General features: G+C 35.2%; 1 protein-coding gene across 1 annotated transcript; it reads left to right on the top strand.

Moving 5' to 3' along the window:
- Nucleotides 1-787: 787 nt before the first annotated feature.
- On the top strand, nucleotides 788-20261 carry EPYC (epiphycan). Its single transcript, XM_010708998.2, has 6 exons — nucleotides 788-1239; nucleotides 12411-12564; nucleotides 15001-15159; nucleotides 16643-16845; nucleotides 18379-18474; nucleotides 19471-20261. The coding sequence occupies exons 1-6, from the start codon at nucleotides 958-960 to the stop codon at nucleotides 19639-19641; spliced, it is 1065 nt and encodes a 354-aa protein (XP_010707300.2). The 5' UTR covers nucleotides 788-957; the 3' UTR covers nucleotides 19642-20261.
- Nucleotides 20262-27416: the final 7155 nt, after the last annotated feature.

Below are 27416 nucleotides of genomic sequence, written 5' to 3'. Positions count from 1 at the left end.
ATCTATTTTAAATTGCTATAATTTTAAATGAAATACTTGCCTGTGTGTATTATGAGATTACAACAGAAGTACAGAACTTTATTAAATATGCACTGCTCATTATCAAAATCTGCCCTTTTGGTGAAATTAGTGGAAGCAGTGAATAAATTAAGATGTAAGTAAAAAATGTAGAATGGACCCTGCGTGTTAGACATAACTTACAAAGAATAGGGAATATATGAACACTGATATTTAAGGCTAGTGGGAATTTTATACCTTAGTAAAATACAGAACTTTTAAAAAGGTGGTAATTGATTTTGAAGTTCTGTCCTCCAAGGAGAACAGATGACAGCACCCCAATGTAATTTCTTACTACTTTAAAAATTATGTTGATTGGATAATGAAAGAATTAAGGCTACTGTCAATAATAGGGATGGGAAGAACATAGACTATTTCTGATTTTGCTCCCCAAACCTTTGCAGAAGAGACATTCAAAATATGCCACATCCTTTGAACTTAAAACGACACTATGTCAGAACAGCTATTGGATGAAAAAGTGCCTTGATTATGCTCATCTGAAGAGAGCAAGGAAAGAGGTCCTAATGTTTTTGAATACATTTTGGTAGGGAAGAAAGACAAAATTACACTGGACATTTCAAAGTATGATTTATTGTGATAGATTAAAAAATAATAACTTACCCTTGGCTAATTTCTCAAAAGCTCTTTCTAGTGATACATTTGAAATAGTAAATTATAGATGAAAGGAATAAAGATCATTATACAAACTTTTTTTACCCTTTAGATTTCTTCTCACTGAGGTCAGTTTATTTTTATACCATTCTGATACAACAAAAATCAGTAGGTCCTTCCTTTATTAGCTAAATGTTAGTATGACCAAAGCTATCTGCAGAAATTCTCTGATCCAAAATAAACCTTTGAGACATTGTGAATAAATATGAGCATCAAAATCATTGCTGCATGAAAAGAACCACTGTATTTCTGAGATTAAATTTTCATGGATTACTTGCAATTATCATATTGGTCACATTTTGTTCATTTTCTTCTCTTTCAGGGAAAAAAAAAAAAGACAGAATGAAGACGTTTGTAAATATTTTTCTGGGATTTTTTATCTTTGAGTATGTTGGAGCTGTACCTATCACTGACCCTGTAACTTATGATTCTGAGTTCTATGATGTTTCACTTGGAGAACTGCCTCACCCATTTGTCTATGCTGAAAATGAGCAATCTGACCAATTAGAGGTAATGAGAACTTTTAATTTTTCTGTTCTTTTAAAGTACATAACTGCGACAGCTACAGATGGCTTTTGTTGGCCATGAAAACATATAGCAGACAAATCTGCTCATTTTATTGCCTTTTGTTGATCAACAATCAATGCTCTGTGCTAATAACACACTGTTGTCAGTTCACATTTTCTCCAGTCTAAAAATGTGGCCAAATTTTTTCCCTATTCATTTGTGTATGTGTGATCAGGCAGGAGATTCCTCACTTTGTTGCAAGTTGTGACAGAGATTGTCCCAGTGATTTGTCCATATGAGAGACTGAAGCAGCTGATACAGGGCATGCAGGATTCCCCATGACATGAGGTTGTGAAACGCTGTTACCTGAGGTTATTTCTCATAATAACGAATATGTTAAACACAAGTATTTTAGGCTATAAAAAGTAGTGATTACTATTTCTGTTAGAAAAGTGAACAAAAGGAAGTGAGAAAGGAAAAGAGAAAGAGCTTGAATTGAAAAACAAGAATGGAAGAAATATTACTGAAGAAAAATTCTGTCATATTCTGAGACAGTGTGGCCTGTAGAAGACATGACTCAATTTGTTGAGCTTAATGCTCTCTTCTCGGTTCTTGTATTTCTCTATGTTACTAAAAAGCTACATTAGTGCTAATCTCACTCTGCTTCGTAGCCATGGGCAAAAGTTCCATGAAGGTGATATAAGCACTGTGTGATACAGCACTGAGTGGATATCTGGATACTAGGGGATGTTCATAATAGAAGATAAGTAAAAAAAACTAGTTAGGTAATATAGGTAATTTTGTGTGGTTGCTTTGTTTTTGTTTCTGCTTTTGACTTTTTTTTTTTTAATTACATATAGTATTTTAATAGTTTCTTACATAACAGTACATAATTCATGAAAATGTGCTCCTCTTAGTGATTCATGATTGCACTGAGAAAGACAGTAGCTAGTGTTTCATCAAGGTGAAATCAAGGTAGCAGCATGAAAATCAAAGGAAAAAGAGACAAAATTTACAGATAAGTATATTTCAAAACTAGCAAATTGGAATGATAAATATCATCTCAACGTCTGCATTAGGATCAGAACCTCACAGTTTAGAGGAAATACATTTTCTAATCTAAGAAGGACTGTGAAGAACTTCGGCCTAGAGGAATGATTTTGTCATTGATCCACTTCCCTGTGCCATGCAGATTCAAAGCTCTTTAAATACTCATTCATCTGTGCTTTCTTCCTTGAAAAATTCACCTTCAACTTTAAATCACTGGATGCTTGTGCTTCATTTTAGGGAGCGATAACTCTGAGTTTCTATGCCTTTTATTCCTGAGAATGTACCAGTCCTATAGATTTCTCAGTAATGTCCTGAATGCTAAGTGCAGCTGTCTTCTGGTCTCCCTATGACATGCTATGATACTATTGTCTGTATGACCCCTCTTCAAGTTTCTGAGGGACATTAGGCAAATAAGGCAAGTCTCCTGTGGCTCTCTTCCAGCTGAAAGGAAATTCAGAATAATCAATTTTATATCAAACAAGATAAAGCAGATCCTATCTCAGTTTGCTATATTTAGGGAAACATGGAATAGAAACAAGACATCAAAAATATTTATTTTGTCTCGTAAACTTCTCCAAAGTAGGATTTTCTCCCATTGCTGAGCTCTTTATCCAGTCTTCTTAAAATTCTCCAAGTGAAGGTCATCAATCATAGCAGCTGGACAGAATGTTACTTTAAGGATGAATGGATGGACCTCCCTGTGAGAGCTGTTTTTTCCCAGATCTTTTGCCAAAATCCTTTGCTTACATTCATTTTCCCATGTACCACCCCAAAGAAAGCCTAAGCATTCATAGTTCCCAAAGCCCAAAGGAGAGCTCAGGGTGGTCAGTGTTACAGAAATCAGAAAGCTTTTATAGACTTTTAAGTCAGTTATCATTCAGATACTCTAAACATTATTGTCATCACTCATGTTTTATAAACAACACATATGATTTTCACTGAGAGGGTGGTGAACTGCTAGCACAGACTTCCCAGAGAGGTTGTGGATGCCTTGTCCCTGGAGGTGTTCAAGGCCAGGTTGGATGGGGCCCTTGGCAGTCTGATCTAGTACTTGATGTTGCAGCTGGCAACCCTGCCTGCAGCAGTGGGTTGGAACTTGGTGATCCTTGAGCTCTGTTCCAACCCAAGCCATTTTATGATTTTATGACTTCTCAATCACTGTTACAACTTACCATGAAGATGCAAACTACACATCTCTGTGTGCAGCCCTGTGTATAGAACTGAAGTATTTACTGAAGGTCATGGGTTAGATTTTATTATGCATAGCTTAAATGATGAGCAGTACCACAGAGGCACATACAAATAGCAGGCCTTCATTCGATCCAAATGGAGTGCAGTAACTCTTTAGGACCTGATTTGCATTTTGCTTTAGAGACCTCCAAATAATGCTTTAGCTTTCTGGAAGTCTGAAAAACTGAAGAAATGTTATCTGTTGTTGCTCTCTTCAGTTCTTTGCAAAGATAAATCATTCTACATAACAGATTTTTAGATTCACAGTTCAAACTTTTCCTGACACATTTTTAGACTAATTGGAAAATTTAAAGCTTTTCCAGGCTCATACTTCCAACTGATTTTGAGATGGTCTATGAGTCAAACTTGCACTAGGACTTCAGATGAGATGCTTCTGCTTATTTCAAGGGGCATTAGGTCCTTGTGAATGTCAAAGAATTGAACTAAAGTACCTGTGTCAGTTATATCCTTTCCAGAATGCTACCCAATGTGTCCTGTAATCAGTTGCTGAGTGTGCAATCACCAAACTGAAAGACCTACAAGTAATCAGGAGGGGAATCCTATCTCTCATTCTATCTGGTTAAAATTAGGTGTTGCATCTCAAACTCATCCTCTCTTTTGGGACACCCATTTTACTCAAAGATACCTATGTCTGGCTGAGTTCTGAAATTTTAATTTAACAAAGCTAACAGTGACAAAAGAGGCATGACTTCTATAATTTCAATACTGAGTTTTGAAAAGTTAACAATGGAAATCAGATGTTCTCTAGCAACGCCTGCTAAAATAAGCTTGTAATTTCTTGCATTCTTTTCATTGTATACAATAAATGTACATGGAACACATTTTTAGTACAAAGATTTTGCTTACAGCTGGGAATTGGAGGATTGTACAGAATCCTGAATCAAAGTTGTGCATTGGCATGTATTAGATCAAAATTGGGCTACAAAACCTGTGGTTTCTAAGTGTCTAAGTTCTGAAACATGAAAGTCCAAGCCAAGACTGCTGCCAAAGGACATTTGTTGCCAAGAAAACCTTACTAACACATCAATCAGAAAGAAAACTTTATAAAGACTTTAAGGAGAACAGTAAAAATTGCAGATAAAGGCAAAAAGGCAATGCATACACACACACACAATCACAAAAGAGCAACAGCAATGAAAAAAGAACAACAACAAAAAGGAAAATAAGAATACAAACCTTTTACCAAGATTGAAATTTCAAGGTCCTGGAGGAGAAAGACTGCAAAGATATGTCACTGTAAAGTTATCTACAAACTTTGTATTGGTTTTAGCTGACAGTTACAACTTGCATAAACATGCATTGTACCATCCCTTTCCTTCATAGCAATTTTTTGTTTATTATTTTCAATGAATATTTATGTCACAGTGGGGTCCAAAGGCCCCAGTCAAGACTATGTCTTCATTGTCCCAACTGCTCTGCAAATGTGTACTGATTTCATTCCTTAAAATGGATATGATGAAGTCAGTCTGTCAAAGAGACTGTTGTGTAACTTCTTGTTTATGCTAACAGAAATTCTTCCCTCTTTGAAACTAAAACTCTGTTTGGATATGAGACAAATAAATTGTGCATAGATATTCCTATGTGCATCAGCTAATAAGGTTTAATAAAATCATATTACACACTTTTGATTACACTGCCTATTAAATTTAACTAGTCCATTTTCCCTCAGTTAGGAAAAATTATGACAGAAAATAGGAATTGAAAAGATATGGACAGCAGAAAAATAATGCTGCCTAATTCCTTGGTACCAGTGAGGCTGAGAAGGGAGAAAGCTAACCTAGCACTAAATAAGCAGCAAAAAAAAAGAAGGTCCATGTCTGTGTACACAGAATACATGAGCTGGGTAGTATGGATCCAGGAGAAAATTAGCACTGTAAAAAAACCTAATATCTAAAATTGCATTTGTGTATTGAATTTGAATCAAACTGCTAATAGAATGTTCTCAATACTGCTCAAAGAAAAGAACATGAGTCATAAATACACATTCACATAAATGTATCTGCATATGCACACAAAGGATTGCTGCTGTTACTGTAACAGAAATGAAGATGGCTGTTACTTGTGCAAGAATTCCAACTTGCCCATATTCAGTGTTGAAAGAAGCTTCACTGCTTTTCTGACTTTGTAGTAGGTTTCTGATTAAGCTAGAGACTTAAAAGTGGGTATACATCATACAGACTTTAAAAAAGCTTATGAATTGGCACAACTAAAGTAGAAGTAAAATAACTATATAGTTAATAAGGGAATTAAGTTTACCATTTGGAGCTTTATTTAGGCAATGTTCTATTTGAGCTTTGAATACAGCTCTTACTTTCACTCTGATTCTGTATGCTTCTGTGTGGATATCTCCACAAAGACCAGACATTTCCAGCCACCCACCCCCCCTTGTCCTGTCACTATCAGATCATGTAAAAATTCTTCGGCTCATAAGCTCTCTTCAGGTACTGGAAGGAAGTTCTAGTAAAATAGTCCAAGAAAAGCTAGTCTCTCCTACATATCTACACAAAAAGTTATAAAGATTAAGTATACTGGCTAAAATAATCTTAAATACCTAAAACACTGAAAATAGTCATAACATCAGTTACCACTACTCTAAGAGAATAAACTGCAATCCTCCTCCTGCCTCAAACAGTGAAATAATCGGCAGTTGTTGTCCTAGTCTGAAGGCACGAAATTGGTCCAGCTTAAGCTCATTACTTAAGTATAACTATCACCAGCCTTGAAATTCCTGTGCGAGAGATGAGAGCCGAAACTTGACAGTGAGATTACACCTTTTACAATAGATGCTTGCTACCTTGATATCCTCGAGCACTTAAGCATTTTTTGCCAGACATCCAGCCTTACGACCTCTTCCAGAAAGAACAGATGTGTATCCTTCCTACTAATACGGATTGTGACGTAAGGATACAGATATTCGATAAAATTAACCCAGATTTCTAAATTTGTATGCATGGCTGTATGTCTTTTTTTCTGAATACAAGTAAGCTTTTAATGTGCACCTCTATCCCATTTAAAAAACATTTAAGATAAGAAACATTTTAGAGTGAGTCAAAACAAGATACAGATTTTAAAGAAAAATTTCTGGTGTTTAGAGTCCAGAACATGGTCTGGTATACAGTTCAAAGCAGAGAGGGCTGTGGTTCTGCTCTGAGTCTCCTCTGTTGTCTCTATCTTTGCTCATGTACAGTGATTTTCTAATGCACGGTACACGAATAATCCTTTGAAAAATTCTCAGTTCATCACTAATTAGGCTACATAATCACATTTGCTTTGGTTTGCTCCCATTCTGTCCTGAATTTTCCCTGTTTGGATAGCCTCTGGCTTTGCTTCAGCATCTCATCCATGCTCTCCTCTCTCCTTCATTTGATAGTTAGGAAGTCTTCTGGAACAGAAATTTTTGTGATGCCTACCTTGGCAGGCTAACAAGTATATTCTCTCTTGGTTGAATGTCCTCATCACTTTCTCCTTTGTCTTGTATTCTTGTTCTAGACCTGTTACAAAATAGTTGTCAGCTGATTTTACACTAACAGTCCACTCTGTGAAGACATACCTAAACTGTTAGAAATTTTTCTAATTCTGAAGATGCAACAGCTTGTGAGGATTATATCTGTATCACGGTGGCTGGGCTACATGCATATACCAGTTTGGATCAAATCAGATGAAATATCTTAGCACTGTAAGCTATAGAAATGAGATGAAGAATAGACACGACACCAGACTTTGATGTCTAGTGAAAAATATTATTGCTTCCATATTGTTTCCTGCACAGCCAAAGGAAGATGGACAGGCACCTCAGGAAGTTGAACTGAACCACTCTCAGGAGGTGACTCTTTTTTGCCTGTCCACATAAAAGTAGTTTAAGTTGCTAAACAGGATATTTTAATTCAATACTGAAGTTAAGTGGAGCGACTACAGTCCTTTTCTGTTCATGTTTCTAACAGTGTTTTGTTGGAGTGTACTCAAAGAAATCACAGTGCGTTTAGGAAAAGCTAGGTTGATGAATTGAACAAAAGCATGTTCAGCTCCAGCAATGCCTGATCTGACTGCAATGCATGAGAAAATATGCTTGAGATGCTGAACCTCCTCTACAGGTAGCTCTGAAAGTCAAACTGAAGTTGCTTCTGTGGGTTGACAACATTCCTGGTAGAAACTCCAGCAGGCTGAGTGGTCTCCAAGTTTGTTTAACTGACTGTGTATGTTCACTTTGTGGCTTGGATCAGCAAGAACTGCTGTGGTAGTCCTCATTAAGTAGCTGAGATTAGTTTTCAGCTCTGATGAAAACTTTTCATGATTCAAAGAGCCCTTTTCTGATTTCTAAAACTGGCGTGGTATTTCTCTGCAATTTGTTTTCCACAATTTCATCACTATTCCAAAGAATAATGTCTGCTCTAGGCTTGCTTAAGGATTACATAGCTTTCAAACGAGAATGTTAGAAATCTGTAATTTCAAACAGTGTTGCTATGAGACTTTAACTTAATTAATGTTAATTAATTAATTGATGGAAATCCTGATTTAGCTCCATTTATATGGAATTTCTGCATTCTCAGACAACAGAATTTGTAAGTAAAATCCCTATTCCAGTGCTGTGCAACATGAGTATTTTTACTCAGCTATAATCAGACATGACACAGCTACAAAAAGTCAATAAGAGAAAAGAAGATCTTAAATGCAAAATTCAAGAAGAAATTAGTAGGTGCCACTTTTGGAAAGAAAAACAAACCAATAACTTCTTCCACAATTTAAGTATTTTCTTGTAAGCGTTTGACAGTTTCAGGACAGCAGTAGGGGAGCTAGTTTGTTCTGGTGGGCCAGTGTGTTGGAAGAACTGCCCCTTCAAGTTTATAATGTTTCTTTTTAAGTTATGAACTTCAGCTTGTGTTTTTAAGCATATTTTCTGCAGTAAAAGAGATCTGAGACAAGGCACACATGAGATTCTCCTGTAGATTTAAACTTATTACATAAAATATATCAATCTTGATCCTAGAAGCTATTGAAGTCTTTTGTAGACATTAAACAATATGCAAAACCTCAGAAGAAAATGGGGCGAGTGATGGCTTCAAGCCTTGCCATTTCCCTCACTGAATTCCTTTGCATTCTGTATTTCTGTTCATTGTACAGCTTATGCGGATCCATGGTCCTAATGTACGTTACTCATCTACATTTCCAGTCTGTTCCACTACTGCTGACTATTACCCCACAAACATTCTTTCATCTTTTTTTTCTTTTCACATTTCAGCTTCCTGAGCCTTTTCTAATCTTTAAACCTTTACACTTTTTTCCTACCTCTTTTTCAGGTAATGATGAGAGATAAATACCTACAAAATCTGTTTTGAGTTGATGGCAGGAGCTCTTCAGATGTTCTTTTCTTTGCTGATTGTGGTAGGAGGCCAGCTTATACTAGTTGTCTAGCCCGTGGATGACTGGTTACATGACTAGGCTTTCACCAGTTGTGTTTTATCACTCATTCAGTATGTTCAGATTTCTTTACTCTTAATTTTTTTAACTTTCTGATCTGAAAGTGCCTCTGAATTGGTCAGCCACATTGAACAGTTTCATTTTCAGTTATAGTGACACTCAGAAAATATAGGAGAAAAATATATATTTCATGAATATTTCATGACATCTTAATAAACATATTACTCTGCTTACAGCATGCTTTGTAGCTAATACTGGTATTGGTATTCACTAAATCTCTCAATTGATTCCAAAGGCAGAGTAGAATAGCTTCATATCATGTCGTTTGATGTGATGTGATTGTTTTTCACTGTTCTCTTATGACATGTATTATGTCCGTCTTTAAAGGCTAATTATGATTTGAAGACCTGTATATATTGGCAAAGAGATATATCCTCTATCTTTATAATATTAATCTTGCTTTGCATTTTTTTTTAATATATTATTTAGAATAGCAAAGGAAATACAAAAGGAAACAAACAAAAAAAATTGAAGAAGAGAGATCTCATAAAGTGATCTAAAAATATTTCTTTTTTTTTTATAAAGTGTGTGTTGCCAAAAAAAGCAACAAACATCTGGAAGACAAAAGATCATTCTGTACAATACACAGTCAAAGAAACATCTTTGTCTTGTTACAGTCTTGCATGATTTATCAAATATGTAGAAAATAGAAAACTATATGGATCAGATGACCAGTAATGGGAAACAGACTGTTATCTCTAGGTTACTGGTTCAAGTCCAGTCTATGTACAGCAAGCAAATGCTGCTCATGTTCTGGGACTGGTATGTAATACATTTAAACTCCTATTACTAGTGCAAAAATGGCAATGTCATAACATTCCTTGCAATAGTTGGTGTTTTTTTTATGATGGTGACAACAGATGCAAGAGATCGAACAGATATTAATGTGGGCTGCTTGGAATAATTTCTCTAGAAGAAATGTGGGCAGAAGTTTATCTATGCATCCCCAAAATGAGATCATATCCTGTAACAAAAGAGTGAGAAAAAACAATCCAGAAACAGAATTACTAGAAGTTAGCATCTCTGCCTTGCTACCCAACAACAGTGACTAAAGAGCTAAGAACAGCTGAACGGCAAAAGGCAGAGAAAGAAAACTGCGGATCTCAAATATCATAAAGTAAACCCTCAAATGTTCAGAGAAAGATAGTGTAGATGATTCAAATCCTGTGACAACTGAAAGGAATGTTTTCCTAGGTCTATTTACAAACCCTCTCTTGAAAATGCTTCTATCCAGAATGTTGTTTTCTGTAGAATTGCCACAAAATATGTATATAAAGCTGTTAATAAGTCTCAAAATCTATGGATTTTATTCAGGTCAGGGACTCTTAACTGATGTCCTCTGGTGAAGAAGTAGACAGCATGTGCAAGTACTTTAGTGCAGTGCAAGCCTGGGTCAATAAAAGTCTGGAATGTATCTCTCCCTCTAGGCTTTCTCCATTCAGAGAACATCTGTCCCATTTCCTTTGTTCCCAAAGTCTTCTTTAGATTTGTCCACAAGTCTATTCCTGCTTAAGCTTCTTACTGTTAGTGCTACAGATGGGAACATTTTGTATTTGTCTACACAAAGGAGCAAGGTACAGCCTCACTCCTATTTACACCAACAGGTTACTCAGTCATAGTTCATCTCAAGTTCATTTTGCTCACTTGATGACCACGCATTCTACAAAGTTATGATCCTAATAACTAAATCAGCACATATTTATCTGTAAATATGGCCTATAGTGATGTAACTAGGGAATATACAGAGACCCTAAAGCCCATTCAGTCCAAATCTAATTCATATAGATATTAGATTGTAGCAAAGACATTATTCATGCTTGAATCTGAGACCTAGCATTTCATGTGTGCTATTTCTTCTAACTTGTGTAGTCTAAATAGAAAACCTAATTTTAAAAATTCTTAAAGACCTGTCCCGTATGGATGCAATCTACATCTTTTATTGGCCTTTACTACTACGATTTATGGATGTGAGTATGAGCAACTTGAACAACCAGTTCTCCAGTGGGATAGCAAAGCCAGCAGTAAAGGGGTAATGATCTAGAAGTATGAGAAGTTGTCAGGTGAGAAACTCAGGATTCAACAGCTTTATTTGTGCTAGAAAGCTGCAGTGAAGGGAAACATAAAGTTTAACTTTACGTTTGAGTGCCTTTGTGCAAGATGAAAGTAGTGAGACAAAAATCCTACTTTTGATACTCTATTTTAGATAGACTGTAAGGAGTGTTAACTGCAGCACTAGGGTGCAGCAACCAAAGAGTAGTATACATTAACTAACATTTAAACAGCACCTCAATGTGCAAAGCACCGTAAGAACCCTAATTCACTGTTCTGGATTTAAAAAATAAGTGCATTTTCAAAGGAGAGCCTGAGGGGCTCAAACATGGGGAAATCAAGATACAGCAGTAAAGCAAAATGCAAAGGTTAGATAACTACAGTGCATTCTTAGTGTCTGGGTGATTACAGGAAAATGCACTGCCTCTTTGCAAATGTGGGCCCCTAGAGCAACAAGCTTGGTGAGTCTACAACACTGTTTTATGAGAGATGATATGACATGAGAAAATTCCCACATTTTATTTTTTTATTTTGAAGTTATCCTATAGAAAAATCATGTCATTTTTAGAATGATCACATTAAAATTGACTAAATATCTTAATTATATTCAATAGAGGATTTAAAGAAGAAAAATTATTTCTTGTTCTGTGAAGAGATCTGACAAATTTTATAGAATTTTTCTAAATTAGTATTTTATCTAATAACTTTTATTTTTAATTCTTCCTCTTACATAACATATCCACAAACAAATGAAGCTAATCAGGGTGTTCAGTTATTCACACTAAGAACAAATTTTGACAAAAATACTCATGACATGTTAGTATTGCATTCACTTGAACTGCAGAATTCTTGAATAATAACTTTTTAAAAGTATGTTACTGTTTTTAAAACAGTAATAGTGGCTTCACAGCCACACTGAATTTGAAGTTATGATGATCAAGTTACCATTATCATAGATAAATAGCAGGCATATTTTTGATGCTTCACAGCAAATTTTAATTCATTGTCACACAGAGCAATGTCCAGCTTTATCAGAAAAATGGTGTGTTTAAATAAAGCAGATAAAAGTATTTTGTTAGTACATGTTGTTATTGATGAAATATATGCAGCTTGCATTCATGTGTGCAAACAGCACATTTAAAAATTAAGATAAAAAGATAATAAGCATGCTGAAGTTTTATGATTTGTTTACACACCACCAGAATTCACTCTATCTGCCTGATAAAATGCAGCTTGAGCACTAAACTTCAGAACTTATGTGACCTCTACTGGCAGACTATAAGTAACTGGAAGACAAACAGCTGCCAGTGGAAGTAAACAGTAACATTTCTCTCTTAACTTTTTCCCAGACAGAGATTGGGACTGCAATACCTTCGATAATTCAAGAGAGTTATTCTTCTGCACCACTGACAGAAGAACCTGAGGAAGAAGCATCAACGCCAAAATTAATTGATGGATCTTCTGCACAAGGGTCCGGGGTTCTTGTGCCCCAAACTCAAGACGGTTAGTATGAAAGCACAACAAGATTGTGCTGTTAATAATTAGGATTTGCTAGTAGTTCCTCTAAACCCATAGTTGAAGACTATTGTAGTTATTCATGTCTGTGATAAGTCTGTGTTGTATAGTGACCAACACACAACAGAAAAAGCCTAAATATTTTTTACCATGTTTAAAAACATACCTGACTGCCATGGAAGATAAATGAAAAGAAAAGCTCGAGCTTCCAAAACTGTGTGTGTCTGATGAGGAGAAATGAATAATGTCTTAGTCTGTTTTTTCTTCTATTAATAGTGAACATTGACCAGACGAAAACATTATACATATGCCAAAACAAACAGAAGTGGAAATGACAATTTCCCAGGAGAATCCTGAAAACCCCTTACAACTTCCTTCAATTTTTAAAACTTTAGGAAGTTAGAATTACATTTCACATACATATTACATATGATGAATACTTCATCTATCAGACTTTTTGAGCATTGAATGTAAAACAACTAGTGCATCAAATGAAAAGATGCATGGGGGAGGCCAGGGGCAGTAACATATCAAATAAGATTATTTGATGCCTTTATTTTTTTCAGCAACATATTTTCCTCTCAGATTTTGCTGCTGTTCTTGGCTTCACACTGGACAGAAGATTACAAAGCCCAGAAACATCAAGCCAAGTTCATTTATCTTTTTGACATATTTTTGAATCCTTACCCTACGCTTATCCTTTTTTAGCCTACTCTAGACAAAGTGATAAGTACAAGTCCTTCAAATAGGACATAAGAAGAAATGCTCTTCCTGTACTATGTTGCAATATTTCAAAGAATAAAATCAGCCATTCTCAACTCTGCATTCATTTAGGTCTAAAATTATTGGAATGATTCAAGCTATGACAATTTGTTTTCTCCCTGTAGCTAGTTTAAACCACCCTTTGAAAGAAGTTAGGGAAATTAGAAATAAAAGTTTAATCTTTATAGAAATGTTATTCTTAGTTACCCAAGTGGATATTAACAAATAAAAGAGTATTCTGGTCATCTGTAATTTTTAATCTTGCTTGAAAAGACAGCACATGTATAGCTTGTCCTTCAGCTAGTAACTGTTTATTGTTGATAACTGGCACTGATTAAGAAGGCAAATCTTCTACAGGTAGTCTGGGAGAAAATCTCATTTGCAAAAATAATACTTCCATACTCATTAATTATGCTACTAGTTTATAACTAACTAGAACAACCAGCTATCTGCTACAAAAAAGGAAGAAACATGAAACAGAGGAATATTTCTATAGCACTAAAAGATGACAAACAGGGGAGACCTAATTGTGTCCTTCCAGTACTTGAAGGGAGCATTTATATGCAGGAGGGGGAACAACTGTTTACATAGATTGATAGTCATAGGACAAGGGGGAATGGTTTTAAATTGAAGCAGGGGAGATTTAGGTTAGATATTAGAAGGAAGTTTTTCACACAGAGAGTGGTGACACACTGGAACAGGTTGCCCAAGGAGGTTGTGGATGCTCCATCCCTGGAGGCATTCAAGGCCAGGCTGGATGTGGCTCTGGGCAGCCTGGTCTGGTGGTTGGCAACCCTGCACGTAGCTGGGGGGTTGAAACTAGATGATCATTGTGGTCCTTTTCAACCCAGGCCATTCCATTATTCTATGATTTTATGATTTATACTAGTACTCAGAAAATGTATCAAAAATGGAACACTCATAGCAACTAGCAACTTTTTCTGCACAAAATAGCACTCAGAACATCCAGTTGATGTCAGAATTATCACAACATTTGAATAGTATGAGAAACACCTGATTTCACTGTCTTCATACAGTTATATGATTAGGAAGAAATGTCTTGCTTTTTCAATTTCATTCTGGTGATAACCATTTTGTTAACACAGTCTTCAAACTACCTTAACTCAGACTGATATAAAGACACTTTTATTCCTGACATTAAATTTCTGAATCATGAAATCTAAATAAAAAGTTCCTAAATAAAAAATTAAAGTTCTCTATAGCTCTGAAAATATTAACTTCCCTACACATTACTTAGAAATACTATTTACAGAAGCAGATTAAGGAAATCAATTTAAGTTTCAGTCATTGGCTGTTAATTTTCCCTTCTAGATGGAAGTGAACTCTTCCTAGATTAGGGTTAAATTGAATTTTGGCTGCTGCTGCCACATAATATTCCACTGCTGTAGCCTGGGACACACAGTATCCTAAGAAATATGTTAAAAGCCCTTCCAAAAGGCATAGTTAGGAAAAAAAAAGTAATTATTTTTAAGGCAGAACTTAATCACTTTGTTGTAATTATATGTTGTGGATCAAGATGGAATAGGACTTACCTTTAGCATCACTAAAATCCTTTATATGCTTAGGTGAGTATTTCATTGTATTATTTTACATATCCTTTTGGACATTTTTATAACAGTTTTCTTCTAAATTCTTTCACAGGCCTTCCTACATGCCTTTTGTGTACATGCCTAGGAACAACAGTCTACTGTGATGACCACGAGCTAGATGCTGTTCCACCACTGCCTAAGAAAACCATGTATTTCTACTCACGCTACAACCGAATCAGGAAGATAAACAAAAACGACTTTGCTAACTTAAGTATGGAAAATACTATTTTTCCAAATATCTTTATTTTCTGTTCTTCCTGGCACTGTGATTCATTATACATTATGTTTGATGCTAGTAAGATTATACTTATAAACACACATAGAAAAATGGTTTGCTTTGCTTAGAGATCAGTATTTCAAATATTGTCAAAATCTTGAATTACTGAAATAATAAAGTTCATCTGTGTTTTTGCTCTTACCTGCAATAAACTTTAGAAAGATAAAAATAATAATAATTAAAAACAAAAACAAAAACAACAACAACAACAAAAACAATAATGGAATATTTGCAGCATATCAGAACGTACGATTTTCCAAGGTAGATTTAGGTAGATTTACTCCAGAACTATCTAGGAAATTCTTCACTAAATGAAAAATTCTAATTCAAAATCTTGTGTGGCCTGAACTGGCCAAAAATTAGTAATCTAGGAAGCTTTGATTTTCCAGTTTCTTACTTGAGCCATCTTGAAGATACATGATTTTTACACTTACCAGTCTGATGATCAAGCCACTTTCTCTGTTTTGTGTTTTAGACTATCTTTATGTAACAAATGCTTATAGATTTAATGCTGAAAAGTGTTGAATCACTGTCAAAAAAAAAAGGCTACTGCAATAATTAAAGGGAATAAAAGATTCTCTATAAAAGCAAACTGTAAGTCTTGGATTGGCCAGCATAGTAAAATGAAAGCTGAGAAGTGACACATTTTCCATTTATAAATAAAATAAAGGCAAGAAACACTTAGAAAAGCTAAAAGTTATTTAAGCCTAAATACACTGCTATTAAAAAAGTGAAAGATAGCACAATGAAAAAAAAAGTTAAATAAATGTTAAATAGAATAAAATAATGATTAATGATGAAAAACATTCTGGATAAAAATTATAAGGAAGCCACAGATTAACTGACTTAAAGTTCAAGTCAATGTATATCAATACATTGATATTTATATGTTCTGTGTAAAGTAAGTTTCATTTTCTAATATGTTTTTCACTGGAAAAAATGTTTGAATGTATTTTAGAAAAAAAAGTCAACATATACAATTTCTTACATTACATTCCAGAAGGAAAATGGTGACAACAATGTGGAACCAGATGGAAGAGATTATTTTTATTTCCCTTTAAACTTTTTTCTTCAAAAGTTAATAATTTAAAATATTTCCAGAACAAATGTAAATTTAACAATTACTGACTTCTTTTACTGAAAGATGTATGATGAATGGCACAAAAATTTTTAAACAGGTTGAAAGGGAGATGTTGATCCCTTCTGCTAGAAACATTAGATGTGAATTATCTGTTCTGAAGTATCTGTTGGCATTACCATGGAAATAAATGGAGAGAATTACCTTCAGAGTTATAAATGTACCCGATTCAAAACTCTTCACCTGTAATTTAAATAGGCTGTTTGCTTTTTTCTTTTTTTTTTTTTAAGTTTCAAGAAATACATTCTGAAATGCTCACTGCATCTTGTTCTCTGCCAGATAACTTAAAAAGGATTGATTTGACTGCAAATCTAATATCAGAGATCCATGAAGATGCCTTCCGGAGACTGCCCCAACTTCAGGAACTTGTGCTCCGTGACAACAGGATAAGGCAACTTCCCAAGCTGCCATCTACCTTGACTTTCATTGATGTTAGTAAAAACCGGCTTGGTCGCAAGGGAATCCGTAACGAGGCATTTAAAGTAAGTCCAGGTTTCACAGGAAAATCCTTTCTTCCTCTCTCCAAACTGAAGTAGAATGTGGTCTGAAAAACAGCCTTAATATCTCTCCTGCAGTAGTAAAGCTATTGAGATTATAGTCATCGCTACTGTGCTGATTGCCAGGCAAGCAATAAAAATGGAACAAGATGAATGAACACTACCAGCTGAACATTAAAGCCCTATTTCTTTTTTTTTTAATGAAGATCCAGACAAGACATACAATGGCATACTGTATGTACAAGCCAATCATCCACACTGCTAACAAAACACAGGGAGAACAGGCTCCAGAAAGCTCCTTTATCTCCTCTTACAAGCAGACAAGAGGGCACAGAAAAGCTATGGATGCTACTGCTTCAAAATTACTCTGCTTTCTACATGGGAAACGTGCTAGAGTAGATCATCAAATGAATATACTTTCTTCCCATCTTGAAATTGGAACCTCTGAGTGATCACCCTGAGAAATTTTGGTGAAGAGAATCAGCCATGTAATATCTCTACTTGCATGTAAATTCTGAAGTCATTAGGCTGTATTGTAAACATCAAAGAGAATATAACTAGCTTCACACATTAGACTTGGCTCATGTGGACCATCCAATTGCCTCTTAGAAGCTAGTTGTAACCAACTGTGTCTGAACTCATCTTTTGGAAGGTAGCTTATAAGGGAAACAACCAATAGCAACCAGTTATTGAACCAGATGTTTTTACCTAGCCCAATATAAGGAAGGTACTGGGAGAAGGAATGATGAACAAAAATCAGCCTGGAAGTTGAGACTCTGGCCTAGCACCTATTTTTTCTGCATTCTGCATGAGGAGCTCTCAGCCCTTCTCTTCCATATTTAAAAGCACATTCACTCTGATGTCTCAAAAATCCCTGCCGAAAAGAATTAAACAAAAACACTGTACTCAAACAAGTAGTTAGGTACAACTCTGGTGTGTAACAGAAGAAGACGAATGACAGAATTCTACTGAACTTTATTGACCAAGCCAAGTTTATATCATGATATTGTTATAATCATCAGATGAAGCTGCTTCTTCCACTAAACTGTGGAGAAAATTATTTAGCTTTTCAAATCGAATGAGAATTTTATTCTTAGATTAAGCATTTCTTATGTTGTTAAAATTTTTTAAACATAAGTAAGCTTCTGCAAAATCGAGTAAGTTTATCACAAGAACAAGAAAACAGACAAAATAGGGAAGACTTTCTGCATAACTGGTAGAGGCAGTATTTTCAGTTTTCAACATCATTGAAATGAAGTTTCTAATTACAGACATTTCAAAGACCTTTTTCCTTTATTTTTATCCAAACAGTTAATCTTTAACAGAAATAGCTTTCTACTTGTGCAAATGAAAGTTCTTAACTGTCTTTGAGTTTCTGCCTTTTCATCCATATAATGCTGAAGCAAAAGTAGTTACTTTTCAATAGAGATAATCATAGTGATAGATTTCAAATTTACTTGCTAAAGATTTTCAAAAATATTTTAACATCCTCACCTGCTTTCATTCTTCATCTTCTAGGATCTGCATGAATTACAGCATCTTTACATCACTGACAATAACTTGGATCACGTTCCATTGCCACTCCCTGAAAGCCTCCAAGCTCTTCATCTTCAGGTAGGCTACAAAGTAGTGGTACTATGTATCATGTTAATTATAGCAAGTAAAACTGGGAAGTGTGAATATTATCTTGTTTTCTTTCTTCTGTTTATCCAAAAGTCTACGCGCTTGACCCAAATAAACTATTGGAGACATAAATTAACTAATTATTGCAGTATTTGAAGTAAGTAAACTTTAGGTCAGTTAAAAATTTTTGAAATAAGTAAAATTTAGCTCAGTTAAAGGTTTTGTAATGCAATATTTTTCAAACATAAAATACTAGAATGAATTCAGTGCTATATGTTACAGACCAAAACCTGTGAGCCGCATTCTTTCCACACCAGTTTCTGACCAATAAAGTAATAAGGAATAATTTTCAGCCAATCCTCACTTTAAGAGGTGACTTTTTTAGTTCTAATTTCCAGACAATCTTGGATTCAAGCAATTCACTGTTCATAACGGTTCATTTAAAGAATGAAAGCTTAGTAAAGAAAAGGTATATAAGAGGAATTTACATCAAAGGAATAAACTCTAAAACATATAATTTTCACTGTATGTATACAGATGTGGATTAAGCTAACATGAGAGGGCCTGGGAGGAAAGTAATTTATCACAGATCAAATTCCAGATTTGTGCCTTTACAGGTTGAGGCACATCAATCTGTTAAGATAGTAATTTATGTTCTGTGACTTTTGGACGGTCCTATGCTGGTTCCAAGTTGCATTAATAAGGCTGTTCATTATCATTCTCAAAATGATAATGCTCTATTTTTCTACCAAGCCCCTGCTGCAAAACCTGCCTTGGTTATATTGTTTGAGTTATTTAGTTCTGAAATGCTGCACCAGACAAAAGTTTTTCCCTCTGCTTAGGAGATTTCTCAGCTTGGACTTGTAGCCACAATCTTAAATTCTATTATCTCCCTAGACACAGCAAATATATCAATAGCTTTTTCTTTAAAGATTAAAAATTTATTTTCAAGCTACTAACAGACATTTTGGGCTTTTTTGTTTTTAGAACAACAACATTCAAGAGATGCATGAAGATACTTTCTGCAAAATGAGAGATTTCACTTATGTACGCAGGGCTCTTGAGGACATCAGACTGGATGGTAATCCAATCAACTTGAGCAAAACCCCTTATGCATATATGTGTCTACCCCGTTTGCCAGTAGGTAACCTCATCTAAGCTATGACAGAAGCCAGTACTGTCACATATTTTGAGAATTTTTAAGAAAGATTATTAACTCCTTACTACAGTACACATGATACACGTTTTTCAAATGTTGTTAGTTTGGGAAATATTTCCATTAACAATGAAACCGATAATGAGGTACAGATAATGATATGGAATGCTATAAGACAAGTTATTATCTAAACAGCTGTAAGTTTGAAGCAATACTGAGAAAAATGTTTTACTTACAAAAATAGTACTGAAGGCAATGTAAATGCAAAATTTTATCCTGAATCAATGTATGATTTCTAAATTTAAAAAATTTTATATGTTGAAATTGTAACATAGGTGGAAAAGTATTAAAAAGAAAATATATGTACAAAATTGAATATTTATCCCTTTTCATTTGATTGAATATTTTCCTTCTCAGAGACACTCACATTTCTCAGCTATTTTTCTGAAACATCCCTTCACTTTAGAAGAGTACAAACAGTATTCCAAAAGGTATGTTTTCTTTGGAAAACAGAATCTTTCAGTGAATAATAAAACATAAATTAAAGGTAAAATATTTATTAATGTCTTCAGAATTAGTCTTTATAATGCTGATAAAGCCCAAAGCTTTTTATGTATCTTGGATAAACTGACCTAACAGTTTATCTGGCTAATAAAAATCTCATGTAAAATGAATTGTTTGAGAAATAGTGAGCTTTATTCTGCATGGGAAGTAGGTAAACTCACTGTATTTCTACAGTCACCAAAAAAAAGAAAAAAAAAAAAAGAAAAAAAAGTTGTGGTTCATTGTGTTCTGGACCAGAATTTGAGTCACAAGACATAATAGAAACGAATGTCTTTGAAGAGACATGGCTTAATTTACAGTTGTGTTGTTGTGTTTAACACTGAGCTTTTCTCCTTCGCTATTTGAGAGCATTACCAGTTAAAGATTAGGAAATCCTTTTCCTTTGGATAGTTTGAATAACTTTTCCTTTTAGAGAGAAGGGAATCAAGTGCTCTAATATATTTTTCTATGGAAAGGCCCTCCAAAATGTTTAACAAGTTAATTTGGGTGCTTGCTTATTCCATTCCACAGTGAAAGCCAGCAAATAACACCTGCACATCTGTGATGGTAAAGCTTTGACAAAAGACTTCAGCCAAAACGATCTTCATAAAACAACAAATCCTTCCACTTACAGAGGCTGACATTTGTTTAATATCAAACTTCCCTTTCATATAACTGAATACATGCAGTCATTTAAAATGCAAGTGCAGCTGACATGTTAGAGTTAGATCTGGCCATGCAATGGAAAATCTGTGTGCAGATTCTTCACCTTTGGGAACACGGGCAGCATGTTTGTACACAAAAAATTCAAGCAGGCTAAAATCAGATTTAAAGGAATACAGCAAACCACAATGTCTCGACTTTATGACTGCAGTTCTGTTAATTTGGCTGCCTTATCTGGAAATTTGGCTGCCTTATCTGCCTGAAATCTGGAAAGGAAAACTAAACAACTAACCAACAAACAATAACAACAGAACAAGGAAAGAGCAGGGCGCTTCTCTGCCATTTAAAATAATTTTTCTTCATTTTCTCACACACAAAACAAACTGTAGAACAACTCTTTTCATTTTAATGTTTCCTTCCAAAAGGCATGTTGTTCTCTGATAAATCCTTTTGAAGCTGAGACATTTTTTCTTCTCTTATCCCCCAGACCTCTTCTTTAAAACGTCAAAAAATCTGAACATATGGGACTATGTCTAGTGGTCAAAGGGACAATGCACAATATAAGCTTCAATATTCAGAATCTAAAGTGGTATGTTTAGCTGTTTTTTCCTGTCTTTGAGACTTAGCTTCCTTGTCTTTCAATCTGTATGTAAATAATGACTGGTTTTAGAGTTTTTGGTCAATCAAATGAAAGCTAATATCAAGGAGGAAAAACATTATTTGCTCTACTGGGAAGTGACTACAAAGAGTGATACTCTAATGTTAAAGTTACCCTGGAATGGTTTTACAGGTTTTGTAACACTCTTGTTTAAAAGCTTGTTAGCATAATGTCATCATTCTTGCTAACTGTAGTTCTGAAAGAAACCCGTGTTTTGCTGCACTAAAAGCAGAATGAGTCCTGCAAAGCATTGGAAGAATGGGATAAAGCAAAAGTTTTGAATAACAGAACATGAGATCATAGTACATAGAACAGGTCCTGGGAACATGAGACTTTGTCTATTTTTTTTTTTTTTTTTTTTAATACTACTACCATTCATATCTTGTGTTTTTTGTTGGTTTTTTTTTAATTATGAATAAAAAGTTTGCATCAAGTGAGATGATTTAGTCAGAAATCAGCTAAGTAAATGTCGATCGTGGTAGTATTATTTTATTTTTTAACATAAGAGTTACAAACATACTTTCACAGAGATTCTGCTAACCAACTATATTTATTTTGCTCCAGAATTATTTGAAAAAAAATAATAAGTTGAATTTTCCTATGTGGAAGGTCAAGCCTGATGGTCCATTTAATTGTTCTTTCTGATGTGAAACTGAAACCTCTTCTGAGAAGAATGAATCCAACAGCAAAACCAATTCTAAATAAAAGTATGCTTGGTGCTACCTTTCTCTACTGACACATCAAAATCAAGTGATGATTATCTTCAAAAAGGATCACTATAAGTTTGTGTGGTCAACATTGCTGCAGTCACTATCTTCTTATTACCAGTGTCTGACAGATAAGCAGACATTCTCACAACTGGCTGTAAACATGAACTTAGCTCAACAGTAACATAAAAATTAAGGAAGGAGTTAGAAAAGAATTGATTCCAAGATCTTGAAAAAAAATGAAAAGAAAAAATTCCACTCTGTTGCTGTATTGGATAGGGATCTAATTAAAATGAATATTAGATTTCTATAAAACAGTCACATTTTCATAGTCATACATAGATGTATTTTATTACCTATGTAATGTGCATCAATGTCCAGTGGTTATTTCACATTGACTACAAAGCTTTTTCCCCTCCAGCAAATGAAGATGTAAGCAAAAGTGTTTCTAGCTTTGAACTAGTGACTTGCCTACCAAGGAAGAGAAAATGGACAAAGAAGGTTGAGGCTTATCAGAAAAACAGCTTTCAGAGAGTCACGGAATGTAGTGCAGTAGAGAGACTGTGCTGCCAAAGAACTTCTGTGAACTGAGTAGGGAATAAAGCTGGGAAGAAGGAGAGGTAAAGTAAGGACAGAATATAGAGTGACATGATGAATCAAGAGAGGGATAAAGAAGAGTTGAGAGCAGAGAAAGATTACTCTGGTTCTCTCTTGTCTTGCTGAAAGGCAGAGGCTAAACAGCTAACTCCCAGAAGACTCAGACTCTATTCCATCTATTTTCATGCTAGAGATTCTATCCTTTCATTTTGTTAATGCCTCACTTCTCTTGCTACTGCATCTCTTCATTTTCACAGTGGAGCACATTCTGTGGAAAAGATGAAAATTCAAAGGCTGAGCATAAGGTACTAAAAACTCTTTACAGTTGCTGTGATAAGTTGAATCTGCCTCTGAATTCTAGTGCAGAGGTCAATCACCACATCCTAGAGGCTGCTTTGCTGCCCACAGCAAGTTATCACAGCAAGTCATTCTTGGGGAAGATACGTAGTGATTGCAGAGAACCAATCATGCTAATCATGGCAATTATATAAAACGTTGCGACTGTTCAGATACCTTCCTCCAAACATATTCTACAGTGTGACCATGGTTTTGCACACTCCTGTCAGATAAAGAAAAGCGAGGAAAGGGTATGCTGGGAAAAAAAAAGCAGAAGTTGCTGTGGTAGACAAAAATCAACTACTGTGCTCCAGAAGTCAATAAATACTACGTAGAACACAATCTTTCTAAGCTCTGGTTTGGAAAAGACTTCCAAAACCACAGAGCAGAACTCCATCTCTCATACAGTGGTCAGCTATCCTAATGAAATGCAAAACTTATACAGTTGCACAAATCTAGCCTGGGAGTTCATCGTTTCTGATATTCTCTATTTTCTAATCTATATTTTGTTTTTGTTTTTGTTTTTTTTGTGTACATGGTTTCTCTGAATTTCAGTCTTTGTTCCACTTTACAAATAAGGCTGAGTCACATGCAGCTCAACTATGATGCTCAGGATGAGACTCACTTCATATGAACAGACTGTCTGAAGCCCGCTACCAAATTACATTCTTCAGAGGACTGAGGAGGTACTCAGCATGTACAGTGCACTATGATAATTTTCTCTGCCTGATCCTTAACTTCTCTTTCTCTGAAGTTCGGTATTCTGCCAGACCTAAAGTCTAAGCCTGTGCTTCTCTTTCAAACAATCTTTCAGCTTCTCCATTCAAATACATGCCAAGCATGTGCATGAGGGAAATGTTCTGACATCTGTGGTTGTGAGGCAAACAGTTAATGTGAATTTTCACCAAAAGAAGTTGTAGTAAAAATTGCATCAAAAGAGTAGCAGACAAAACTACAATATTTCCTTTGGTCAGAAATGTAATGCTTTGTATCCACATTATTAAAAAGGCTGTGCTGGGAGATGCAGAAACTAAACTCTATTTGTACTGGCTTATTTTTCTCTGGTGACTGTGAAGACTCTGAGAGAATATGATCAAAGCCATGAGTTGTAGTATAGCTTTCATTTTCCATTGACTTTTGTAAGAGAAAATTCTTCAAAAATTTTCTACTCAAGTTATATTCACACTGTTTTTCACAAAGTCAATGTGCATAAATCTTACTGATTTAAGCAAAGCATTAATAAAAACAGTACAAATAAATGTCTTGGAAATCTCAGCATTAGACACTGAGGATAAAATCTCAGTTGTAGAAATGTCAGTGGCAAAATACCTATTGAATCCAAGAAAGGTAAGGGTTCCACCTTTGAAGTCTTGTGCCCATACTATCAGTCTGCACTTCTCATTTACAAAAAATAAAGGAGGTTGAATCTGAATTCAGACAATAAATTAGGTAAATTATTTTAGGCAAAAAAAAGTCTCAGATATCAATTCAGGCTTCTTTTTCAACTATTCCTGGATGTAATAAATAGACTAAGCCAGTAGATTAAAAATGATTTTCAGCAAATACACATAGAGAAACCAGCTTTTCTTCTGTTTTGCTGAACAAGCAAAAGAGGAAGATGACAGAATCTCTTGCAATGAGATGCCAAATGCTGGCAATACAACACTATGTAACAGTGAAGTTTCTCTCCAAAAAAGATCTCCTCTCCCAAGTGGAGGAAGGATTCTGACATCAACACTAAGTTATAGAAGTTCCCAGACCCTGAAAAACTGAGTATGATTTTTAGACCCACTGAATTTTCCAAACCAACAGGATCTGAGCCTCACTTCAGATTCACTACAGAAAAAAAAAAAAATAAAAATAAAAAATAAAAAAAAATTAACAACAAATCATTCTTTGAAAATAATTACCATGTTGGGGACCAAAATGTACAACATAATAACCATGAAATAAATGGATTTATTTCCTTAATCTAACATGTAGTATGCAGTATAATCCTTATATATCCAAACTGTATAAAAGACTTTTAACAGCAGATTAATGCAGACTTTAAAATGAAAGATGACAACAAGTTAAAGTAGGAGAAGAGAGACATCAGATGTGTGTACAGGTGGGTGGATTTGAAAAAGGTAGGAAGCATGAGGGACACTGTAACAGTAGAGAATCTTATGCCAAAAATTCAAACACTTCTCTCAGCATCTGAATCAGAAAGAATTTGTATGCACAGACATAGACATAGACTGCCCTAGCATCAAATAATTGTTTCAAAATTATTTCACGGAATGCAAGGAGGTATATTTTCAACAAACAGGTGTTCTGCTCCTAGAGCAAAACAGAAATAACATTTAAATTATCTGAAAAACATATATATTCACTGCATGCAGAACCTAAGTTTCTGAGCAGTGAATGGAAAGCGTTAGCTTCCCTTTACTCAGTCTTGTGTCAAGAGTCTGGAAAGTCTACGAAAAATAAAGAACTGAATTTAAAAAAACAGTGATTCACAGCTTTTCTGCAGCCAATTCCTGTGCTTACCTGTCTCCTTTGACATTTTGGTCACAATGTTACTCTTAAAACACAGAATTTGTGCACCAGTAGATAACCACCTGCAATGTCTCAGCTGCTGGCTGCAAGGCCGAACACAGAGTAGGTGCCTGACTCTTTCCACAGTGCAGGACTTTAGTGTCAGCGTATGGAATCCAAAACAGCTGCAATTCCCAACAATCTTTTAGCTAAGAAACATCGTGGCAGCAAGTCTTCAGACCTGCCCCATCCATTTTCCAGGTTGTACAAGTGTACTTCTACCCAGAGAATCTGAATCCATCGTCTGGAAATCTATATTCTGCTCAGATTTCCTTAACTATCCAAATCTTACACTACCATTACACTACCTGTATTCTCAGAAGCAATGAAGTTGATACTACTGTCACTTCAAAAAACAGTCCAGAGATTAGCACTAGCAAGTCCTAGAAACAGAAAAATAATGTATCTTCACAGGTAATTGTTGCAAGTTCCTCTCTGCTAGGAGGACAACCCTATCAGAAAAGATAATTGAACAAGTACAATTAGAACTAGTTTTAAAATAAAAAGATTGCTGCTGCATTTTATAGACTGTTCAGTGCAGCTGTGGTGGGTTTGACATCTTATGAGTACATCCTCTAGGACTGCTGCAGGATGAATGAGTAACTTCTGAACCACATCTTGGCCTGGAGGACTGAAATGCTTGGGGGAGTTAGGTGTCTGAAACAGCATAGCTATGCTGTCCTTGTGCCCTTCGAGGTAAAGCCTGTGAACCTGAGCTTCTTGCAGTGATGAGGCTATTTCTGCTGCTAGGTTCTAGAGCTGGCAGGATACACTGTTCTTTCAGTAACACAATCCAAATGAAAATGTGCATTAAGCACAAACTGGTCTCACTCAAGCTGGGAGACCCATGGGAATCCAGCACTATGCAACTCCTTCAGATTACAGGAAGCTTGAGTTAAATATCTGGTTTGTACTGAAGAGTTCATCCAAAGGGAATCCATGTAGACACATTCTGCTGAAGCCGTCAGTGTTCAACAAGGAAATAAGTAACAACATCAAATCAAATTAAATCAATCACTATGAGTATTAAATTACCTTTGCACGTCTAAAAGATTTTTCCTTGACATACTGAAATGATAACAGCTTGGAGAAAGTTGTATCTGCTGTGTCAATACAGAATATTTCTACATCTGCCTTGCAAATACCTTTGATCCCTGTCAAAACTCATCACGTATAAGGGAACATTATTAGTCAGATCAGCTGCTAAGTAAATCCTTCTTTTGATTTGGGAAGGTCTCCTAATTGCTAAAATCTGACTGAGAGATGAAAAAAATGACCACAGAATCTACAATAGTTAACACTGTAAGACAAAGCTTTCCAGAAAGTCTCTGCGGTTAATGCTGTCACCAGACTGTCACTGTATATATATTGAGGTTCAGATCACACAGTGTGTCTGGGGTAACAGTTCAGGACACCTTGATTGAACAAATACTATGAACCTTCATCTTTTCTTTCAGTCTCAGTCAAGCTGAGCTCAGCAGCTGTCAAAATTTATAAGCAAAAGCTGTAGCTATCCCTAGAAAAGAATGTGAAAAGGAGATTACTTTACTCAAGCAATGATCAGCTAATCATTTCATGGGCTGCTACTGCCATCGTGCGTTGACAAATGATAACACAATTGGTAACATACCAAAGCCTAACACTAAGGATAGATGTAATCTTTATTTATCTTTTGAAAGCCATACGTCCTTTT

Source organism: Meleagris gallopavo, chromosome 1, assembly GCF_000146605.3.
Source record: "Meleagris gallopavo isolate NT-WF06-2002-E0010 breed Aviagen turkey brand Nicholas breeding stock chromosome 1, Turkey_5.1, whole genome shotgun sequence".
In the NCBI taxonomy this organism is placed as follows: Eukaryota; Metazoa; Chordata; class Aves; order Galliformes; family Phasianidae; genus Meleagris; species Meleagris gallopavo.
This window is presented reverse-complemented; position numbering and strand designations above follow the sequence as displayed.

Coding starts and splice junctions, on each gene's coding strand:
- EPYC (XM_010708998.2), top strand. CDS start 958: ATGAAAAGAACCACTGTATTTCTGAGATTAAATTTTCATGGATTACTT. Junction 15,160..16,642: donor AAACGACTTTGCTAACTTAA/GTATGGAAAATA, acceptor GTTCTCTGCCAG/ATAACTTAAAAAGGATTGAT. Junction 18,475..19,470: donor TCCAAGCTCTTCATCTTCAG/GTAGGCTACAAA, acceptor TTTTGTTTTTAG/AACAACAACATTCAAGAGAT.